This window comes from Myxine glutinosa, chromosome 3, assembly GCF_964187855.1.
Source record: "Myxine glutinosa chromosome 3, kmMyxGlut1.1, whole genome shotgun sequence".
Classification (NCBI taxonomy): domain Eukaryota; kingdom Metazoa; phylum Chordata; class Myxini; order Myxiniformes; family Myxinidae; genus Myxine; species Myxine glutinosa.
This window is the reverse complement of record NC_136263.1, coordinates 3,074,893-3,084,715: the sequence shown is the minus strand read 5'-3', so window position 1 is coordinate 3,084,715 and position 9,823 is coordinate 3,074,893. Positions and strand designations below refer to the sequence as shown.

Below are 9,823 nucleotides of genomic sequence, written 5' to 3'. Positions count from 1 at the left end.
AAATGAATGGATTCGTAATAGGAATCGGCATAGCGCCGCTCTGGGATTGTCCACTCAGTGGACGGCTTGCTGTCGCCTTCGACTGTCCAATCAGCGGACGGCTTGCTTGGCCTTCACCCAGCAGACGCCAATACGATGGCGTCGTAAGATGGCGTCGTATCGGCAGTTAATCGGATGCTTTTGGGCCCCAACGTCGGCTAATTCAGATTTTTCGAGTATGGCTGTACGTGATAAACAAAGAGCGCGGTTCGTAGATCGTAAATCCATTAGTGCCGTGGGCATCGGGTCACTGGGTGCGGCGTAAAAGGGATAACAAAGTGGAGTCCTTACGCTATTATTATATAGATTGTACAGTAACGGCCCGATGTTACAAGTTAAAAGAAACTAAAGAATTAATTACATGTAAAACCTCAAATATAGTTTACCTATTGACCTGTAGCAAATGTGCGATGCAATATGTTGGTGAAACAATGCAGAGATGTAATGTGAGAATGAATGCACACAGGAGCGGCATGAAAAAGCCAGATCGAACTACTGGTTGCCCACTACTTACCCATCATTTTACTTCTGGATATTGTGAAAATGCGAGCTTCAGTGTTCAGGTTATCGAAAAGATAAGCGGAAATGGCCGTAAAAAGAATGGGATGGAAGATAAAACAATCACACAATTACGTAAGCGTAGAGAACTTTTCTGGATTAAAGAATTAAGAACTGCTTACCCTTATGGATTAAATGAAAGAATTAATGACACATATACACAGCAAAATGGACAAAACATCATCGCCTCTGTTTATAACACCTTACCACGAGACTCTCAGAGACACAGAGTACATAACTATGGACGTAAATGTCCAATTATAGACACACCACCACAAATTGTAAATGAATGGTTAGATCTTAACAAATCCAATATCTGCACATTACTTAACAGCAGCAGAATTAAGATCAATAGCTTTAAAAAAAAAAACTGAAAGAAGTTTGGCAAATGGTGAACAGATTAATGGAAGAGGACGATCAAGAGGAACTCCCAATCCAACACATGGGAGCAATTCTGGACATGATTGATCATAAAATGTACAAAGAGAAACCTAAAAAAGTGAATCGTAGAAAAGACAATGATATCATCAAAATTATGTTTGATAACAAAGGGGTGGAAATGATAAATATCGAGAAAATACTTCAACATAAGGAAGTGTGGCGTAAACTTCCAGAAACAATACAACAGAGAGAGCGACCAAGAGTTGTGTACACTTTGGGAAATTCAATTCGGGGAAAGATCTTCAACTACAAGGACACTGTACAATGTATAGATGTAGAGGAATGGTTAAATAACACACATCATTGTAATTGTGAACATTCCGCATTCAAAGATCCACATCATAAACACGTCATCACAGGTGATCTCAGAATAGTGAAAGATAAAAGATTACGTGCATTACTTACAAAAGGACCAAATTATAGAGAAAACAAAAGAATAAACTGGAATAAAGCAATGGAACTTACAATGATGGGACTGGGCGAATGGATGAAAGAACAAATTGGTAAACATAAAGTACCAAACACACAAATGGCTTTATGGTTGGAGGAGGTAGAGAAACATGTGAAAAGGAGAGTTGTTGATTTGAAAAGAAAAGTTCGAATCAATAATCCGAAGGCAATTTTAAACAATCCAGAGACACGTGATTGCTTAAGGCAGCTTCAAACACAATATGTTATTGTTCCAATTGACAAAGCAAATAATAATATTGCATTTGTATGTAAAACATTCTACATTCAAACACTTTTGGAAGAATTGGGCTTAGACACGGGAATTTCAAAGACCTACAAAATAAGTAACGATAACAAAACAGACTTGATACAACACCATACAAATCACTCAACGGTGAGAAGACTGCTCGTTCCGGATAAACACCATAAATTACCATTCATTTACTGGATCCCAAAAATGCACAAACACCCTTGTAAGATGAGGTTCATCATCGCAAGTAGAGAATGTAGTTTGAAACCTTTGTCGGGCAGTGTAACAGCGGCGGTCGTATAACAGCGGTCGTATAACCCTTGTAAGATGAGGTTCATCATCGCAAGTAGAGAATGTAGTTTGAAACCTTTGTCGGGCAGTGTAACAGAGGCGATGAAACTAATCTATAAATGCTTAAAAAACTACCATGAAAAAGTGAAGTTTTATTGTGATATAAAAATAAATTCTGGATTATTGCTAATTCCAAACCGGTAATCGACAGTATCCATAACATTAACAACAAGGGTAAGGCAAAATGTCTTTCAACCTTTGATTTTTCCACATTGTACACAAACATTCCACATGACAAGCGCCTAACCGCATTGGACAGAGCAATAGATAAAGCATTTGCAGGATAGATAAAGCAATAGATAATTGCAATAGATAAAGCATAATAGAGTATACATTAATGTATATCAAAACAGAGCACACTGGTCTGTAAAGGATAATCAATATTCATGTAGTTTTTCAAAAAGTAAACTCAAAGAAAGTATTCGATTTCTGCTAAACAACAGTTTCTTTACATTTGGCAACAAGATACTCCAGCAGACAGTGGGCATACCCATGGGTTCAGATCCCAAGATACTCCAGCAGACAGTGGGCATACCCATGGGTTCAGATCCCAAGATACTCCAGCAGACAGTGGGCATACCCATGGGTTCAGATCCCAAGATACTCCAGCAGACAGTGGGCATACCCATGGGTTCAGATCCCAAGATTCTCCAGCAGACAGTGGGCATACCCATGGGTTCAGATCCCAAGATACTCCAGCAGACAGTGGGCATACCCATGGGTTCAGATCCCAAGATACTCCAGCAGACAGTGGGCATACCCATGGGTTCAGATCCCAAGATACTCCAGCAGACAGTGGGCATACCCATGGGTTCAGATCCCAAGATACTCCAGCAGACAGTGGGCATACCCATGGGTTCAGATCCCAATATACTCCAGCAGACAGTGGGCATACCCATGGGTTCAGATCCGGCCCCTTTCTTTGCAAATTTGTTTCTGCACATGTACGAGTTTGATTGGGTCCAGAACATGTGCAGGAATAAATTAACAACTGCACGAAGATGCGGAAACATCTTCAGGTTCATTGATGATTTGTTGGCAATTAATGATGGATTTATATTTGAGCAGCTTCATGATGACGTATATCCAAAAGAAATTGAATTAACAAAGGAAAACCAAACTTCCACTTCAGTTTCCTTTTTAGAATTACAAATTGACATCCATAATAATAAATTTCACACCAAATTATTTGATAAACGAGATGCATTTCCATCCACATTGTCCGAATGCCTTTCTTAGACAGCAACATTCCCAAAAAGCTATTTTATGGTACAGTTGCAGGTGAAATAATTAGGACTGTGAGAGCAACCACACACAGCTCTGAACTGGTCAATAAATTACAACTAGTCAGACGTATGTTAGCGCAGGGAGCTACAGTCGGTCGATTAAAACAAGTTTTCTTTAATATCACAAAAAGGCACCAAGTCGAATTCGTAAAATACAATACGAATATTAAAAAGATTATTCATGAGATCTTTATGTAAATACAGTACAACATAATAATTAAATATACTACAAATCAATGTTGCTCGGAATCAGTGGTTGCTCGGATACGGCAGCATGCAAAAAACCGTTATAGGTGACAGTTTGAACATTCGAAATACAGTTTGATCGAGAGGTAGGTGGTGTGGTCGTGCTAGTTAGTAGATTGATGTATTTAAAGTAAGATGTGCATGATTTAATGATATCATATTATAGAGTGTGTAAGGAAAGTTATAAATATATGATAACACATTAAATCCTATTGCGAGTAAAGTTGGAATAAGTGATGTTGCATTGATGGGTTGACTGACTGCCTGGATGCAACTGAGGTTGTGGATCTACTGATTTACCATTAATTGATGTGGATTCATGATTGAGGTTGAAGGTTGTGGATCTTGAAGGTTGGGGATCCGCCGTTTGGAGAGGTCCTGGGCTGAAAGGATCGAAACCTCGAGGAAGAACGGTACCCAGCTGATGATCCGTGCAGTCGGGAAACTAGTCAGTTGCTTACGGGTTAAGGTTCTTGCTTTGGGTGGAGAAACTATGTTTGAGGTTTACAATTTAAATGAAGTTGAATATGGGATATTGTGAAATTAACATCATTTACAACAATCCTTTAAATTATTTAAGTTTAGGAACAACCGATACTGTACAATTAATTGTGTGTGTGTGTGTGTGTGTGTGTGTGTGTGTGTGTGTGTGTGTGTGTGTGTGTGTGTGTGTGTGTGTGTGTGTGTGTGTGTGTGTGTGTGTGTGTGTGAGTGAGTGAGTGAGTGAGTGAGTGATATTAAATATAAATATTCCTTTTTGGGTGCAGGTCGGGGAATGTTTTGAGCACCTAACAAATTGATTTCTTCAAAATGCCAACAGGTAGCACATCATTGGGCAATGCCGGGTCCTCCTGCTAATAAATGAATGACACCCCAATTTCCTTTAACTTTGGCATGTGCTTGTGCTGACGAAAATACAGAAACGTCCGTAGTTTTACTGTCGGTTGATTTTAAAATATATATATATATATTTGAAAGGGGTTCGGATGAAGGGGATTCGAGAGTTCGTATTGCCCTGGGTCCCATTCTGGCTCTCGGTGGCCCTGCATCTACCTATACGGGGGGGGGGGGGGGGTACAGGGTACCGTGTGATCAGTTGGAGGTTCCTTGTCCCCACTTAATACGTTTACATAATTATTTAAGTTTTATTTTAGAGAATCTCCGATGATGATAATCTGGCAAATAATTTATTTTAAAATGTACTACATTCGTCTTTCTAATAACAAACAAATGGACTTCACTGCAAATACACGAACCGGAATCCTTCGACTGAGCACAGGGACTTGTATGACAGTTTATGGGTTTGGGACACTCACCTGGGTTCGAATCCAGACCCAGGTATAAAGGGTCATGGGGTTTCGCAGACACGGCGAGGCCTCGCATAGACATTAAACTGGGTATCCCACCTGCTCGGACTAGTCCGTGGATGTTATTGAGGATTCCACAACAGCACGGTGTCCTTGCCAAGGAGTAGGCGAGTTATCACCGGCACCCTGGCACAATTCAAAATTCCTCGAACGTTCAGACGAACGTCAGTCCTGGGCAGCCGGTTTGTGGAAGAGATTGGGTGAAACCTTCCCCAGCCGAAATCACAAGAAAGTGAAAAAATGTGGGCCCTGAAAATAAATAGGTAATAGTAGTAGTGGTAGTAGTCGTGGTAGTGGTAGGATCATTTCTTTTTCAGTGCAGCATAGTAGTAGTCGTGGTAGTAGTAGTCGTGGTAGTAGTAGTCGTGGAAGTGGGAGTGCGAGTATCATTTGTTTTTCAGTGCAGCAGTAGTAGTCGTGGAAGTGGTAGTGGTTGTATCGTGTGGTAGTGGTAGTGGTAGTATCAAAGTTGTTTTCCAGCGCAGCAGTAGTAGTAGTAGTAGTAGTAGTAGTAGTAGTAGTAGTAGTAGTATCAAAGTTGTTTTCCAGCACAGTAGTAGTAGCAGTTCTAGTCGTAGTAGTATTAAAGTTGTTTTCCAGCATAGTAGCAGTAGTAGTGGTAGTAGTAGTTGTTTTCCAGTGCAATAGTAGCAGTAGTAGTGGTAGTATCAAAGTTGTTTTCCAGTGCAGTCATAGCAGAAGTAGTGGTAGTATCAAAGTTGTTTTCCAGCGCAGTAGTAGCAGTAGTAGCAGTAGTAGTGGTAGCAACAAAGTTGTTTTCCAGTGCAGTCGTAGCAGTAGTAGTGGTAGTATCAAAGTTGTTTTCCAGCACAGCAGCAGTAGTAGTAGCAGTAGTAGTGGTAGCAACAAAGTTGTTTTCCAGCACAGCAGCAGTAGTAGTAGCAGTAGTAGTGGTAGTATCAAAGTTGTTTTCCAGCACAACAGCAGTAGTAGTAGCAGTAGTAGTATCAAAGTTGTTTTCCAGCGCAGTAGTAGCAGTAGTATCAAAGTTGTTTTCCAGCACAACAGCAGTAGTAGTAGCAGTAGTAGTGGTAGTATCAAAGTTGTTTTCCAGCGCAGTAGTAGCAGCAGTAGTATCAAAGTTGTTTTCCAGCGCAGTAGTAGTGGTAGTATCAAAGTTGTTTTCCAGCACAGTAGTAGTGGTAGTATCAAAGTTGTTTTCCAGTGCAGTAGTAGTGGTAGTATCAAAGTTGTTTTCCAGTGCAGTAGTAGTGGTAGTATCAAAGTTGTTTTCCAGCACAGTAGTAGTGGTAGTATCAAAGTTGTTTTCCAGCGCAGTAGTAGTGGTAGTATCAAAGTTGTTTTCCAGCGCAGTAGTAGTGGTAGTATCAAAGTTGTTTTCCAGCGCAGTAGTAGTGGTAGTATCAAAGTTGTTTTCCAGCGCAGTAGTAGTGGTAGTATCAAAGTTGTTTTCCAGTGCAGTAGTAGTGGTAGTATCAAAGTTGTTTTCCAGCGCAGTAGTAGTGGTAGTATCAAAGTTGTTTTCCAGCACAGTAGTAGTGGTAGTATCAAAGTTGTTTTCCAGCGCAGTAGTAGTGGTAGTATCAAAGTTGTTTTCCAGCACAGCAGCAGTGGTAGTGGTACTTGTACGTGTTGGCCAAATGGTTTGGTCTGCGAACTTGGGATCCGAAGGTCCTGAGTTCGAATCCCATTGAATTAACGCCAGGTGGGGTTGACTCAGCCTGTCATCCTTCCAAGGTCGGCAAAATGAGGACCAGACAACTGGTTATGGAGAGGCATTGCATCAGCGGCAGACTCGCCCACTATAAATGATGCAACCAGCAGCCGGGTCACTGCACACGAAACACCCACAGTAGTAGCAGTAGTAGGATAAGCTGTCTCCCTTGACATATCACGTGCCTTCGATACGGTCTGGCATCCCGCTCAGCTCACCAAACTCTCCTCCTATGGTATCCATGGAAATCTCCACGCATGGCTTGCGGACTTCCTCTCTAGTCGTCGTCAACGTGTGGCCCTGAATGGGTTTCTCTCATCTCCTCTTCCTGTTCAGGCTGGAGTTCCCCAAGGGAGTGTTATGGGCCCTGTGCTTTTTCTGGTCTTCATCAATGATTGGTCTTCATCTTCATCAATGATTTCCAGAGATTTGCTGGAAAATCCTCTCTATCTCTTTTCTGATGACTCCACTCTCTGCCGCTCCATTCCTCCTCCCTCAGATCGGCAGTCTGCAGCCTCCTCACTCTCTGCAGACCTGGACAAAATCACAGACTGGTCAAACAAGTGGAACATGTCTTTCAATCCTGACAAATCTCACACTCTTACTATGTCTCTCCGAAAAGACCGTCTGGACAACCCTCCCATCTACTTTCTCAACAATCCTCTCCAAGAAGTTCTGTCGCTCAAGCTTTTGGGTCTCACTATCTGCCATGATCTTTCTTGGGAAAACCACATTTCCAAGCTGGCCTCCAAAGCCAGTCGCCGACTGGGCATCCTCCGTCGTGCGAAGTCCTTCCTTGGCACACCTGAGCTCATCACCACATACAAGGCTTTCATCTGCAGCTCAATGGAATACTGTTCTCCCCTATGGGCCGGTGCTCCTGCCTCACACCTAGCTCGGCTTCACGCTGTTGAAACCAAAGCTTTCAGAATCATTGGAATCTCCCGCGATGAAGCTAACTCTGAGGGCCTTTCACTCACTGCAAGCAGGTTGGTGGTCTTTCTGTTTTCTACCGACTCCTCTCTGGCCTTGCCTCCCCTGTCCTGTCTGTGCTCTGTCCCCCAAATATTCTTGCAGGATGCACCAGATCTGCCTGCAACCCTCTAATGGTGAAACTGCCGAAATCTCGGCTCTCTGCTCACCTTCACTCCTTCATTCCTCTTTTCTCCCGCCTCTAGAACAAACTCCCTCACTCCCTTCAATCCCACTCCTCCCTCCAGGTCTTTAAAACAGCTGTTCACCACCATCTCTTATCTTCCCACATCCAAAACCTTGATCTTTTCTACCCCCGCTAATACACCCCAAATCCACATCTTTCAATCTCCAACATTTCCTCAAATTCCTAGTTGTGTCAATTTGTTTTATACCGTGTACCCTTTTCGGAGGACATAGATTATAAATGGAGAGGTGGTTTCAACACTTTATAGGAATTTATTGAGACCACATGTGGAATATTGTGTGCAGTTTTGGTCACGACAGCTAAGGAAGGCCATAACTACCAGAGATAGGGTTCAGCGTAGGGATACAAGATTGATTTATAGGTCTAGCTCGACCAGGGCTGCGACATTGATTCCAGGCCTAGCTCGATGAGGGCTACCGGTACGACATTGATTCCAGGTCTTGCTCGACTATGGCCATTAGATTGATTCTGGGCCTACCTCGACTCAGCTATGAGCAGCGGCTGAAGGAGACAGGGCTTTATACATTAGAAAGGAGGCGGTTACGAGGGGATATGATAGAAATGTTTAACATAATGAAGGGTGGAGTCAAAATAAGTGCGGAAGAATTATTCTGCAGAATGTACAGTGATAGCACCAGCGGCCATCGACGGAAAGTAAAGAAGAAGAGAGTTAAGATGGTAGGTAGGAAGGCAGGGGTCTTTCACTCAGAGTCGTTAATGTATGGAATGGTCTCCCTGGAAAGGTAGTAGCAGCAGAAACAGTAGATAAGTTTAAATTGGAATTAGAAGATAGGTACCTGGAAGTATTTTAGGTAGTGGGGTACATGGGTGTGAGCAGGACTTGTCCGCACATTGAGTATGGATGGATATTGGTTTCTCGGGTTGGTGTAGCGCAAACATGATGGGCTGAATGGCTTCCTCTGCACCAAAGTTCCTTGTAGTCAGGTTCACGATGTTAACAAATATAATTTCATTCCAAATTTTGGGATTAGCAAACTTGTACATTTTTGGAATCTTCAGAGCATGGAGAATCCGAAAATCAATGTTGGCACTTGCACAGACACCTGCATGGCCGCCATTTTGGATTTTGAAAATGGCCGCCATAAAATACATATTTTGCGCGATCTCGGCTTTTAGCCAACCGAGAGACTTAATTAAATATGCTAATCCTATGTTTTCTGGGTCAAGGAATCCAATAAAGGCCTCAAAATAGTGCTCAGGATTATAGAAAAGCAACAAACAAAGGTGATTGAAAACCATTGTCTTTATATTTGTGATATAACTGTATTACATAATACATGATATTGCAAGTCCTTTGAAGTTATAGGTTGTTATAGGAAGTTATAGGTAGTATCAGATTGAACTATAAGTCCTATACACAGGATCTACGAGGTCTATACCGTTCAGGAATATGCTTTTACAGATCTTCATCACTGTCCTGAGGGTCATTTTCACAAAGGTGTTTACGCAAATCTAAACATTAACTTTTGGATTCCTCATGTTCTGAATATTCCAAAAATGTATAGTTTTGCTAATCTACCAAAATTTTGAACGAAAAAACATAGTGAACCTGACTATTGTTAAGCTGCCTTGTGTTGCGTCAACATGGCTACCCAATCTCTTTTCAGGTCCTCCTCGCATCTCCTCTCTTGTGCATGGTCAGCAGTGGGTATACCTGGGCCAAAACATCCGGCTACCCTGTCCCGTCACCGGAGACCCACCTCCACTGACGATGTGGACCAAAGATGGTCGAAACATCAACAGCGGTTGGCTGCGATTTCGCATGTTGCCCAAAAGCCTGCGCATCGAGCGGGTGGAGTGGGAAGATGCGGGAGTTTACGTGTGCAAAGCAGCCAATGGCTTCGGAAGCATCCGCATCAACTACACCCTCGTATTGATTGGTAGGAAGGTGTCCTCTAAACCGCTCACTACTTTCCTCCCTGCTTTGCTTGTCAGTGC

The 9,823-nt window shown here is 42.3% G+C and overlaps 1 protein-coding gene across 1 annotated transcript in view; it reads left to right on the top strand.

Annotated features, from left to right (window-relative positions):
• Window positions 1-9,823, top strand: part of LOC137423833 (fibroblast growth factor receptor-like 1) — a 237,100-nt gene that overhangs the window by 51,130 nt on the left and 176,147 nt on the right. The window contains exon 3 of the mRNA XM_068111375.2: window positions 9,493-9,765. Coding sequence (XP_067967476.2) covers window positions 9,493-9,765 — 273 coding nt within the window. The remainder of the gene's footprint in view (window positions 1-9,492; window positions 9,766-9,823) is intronic.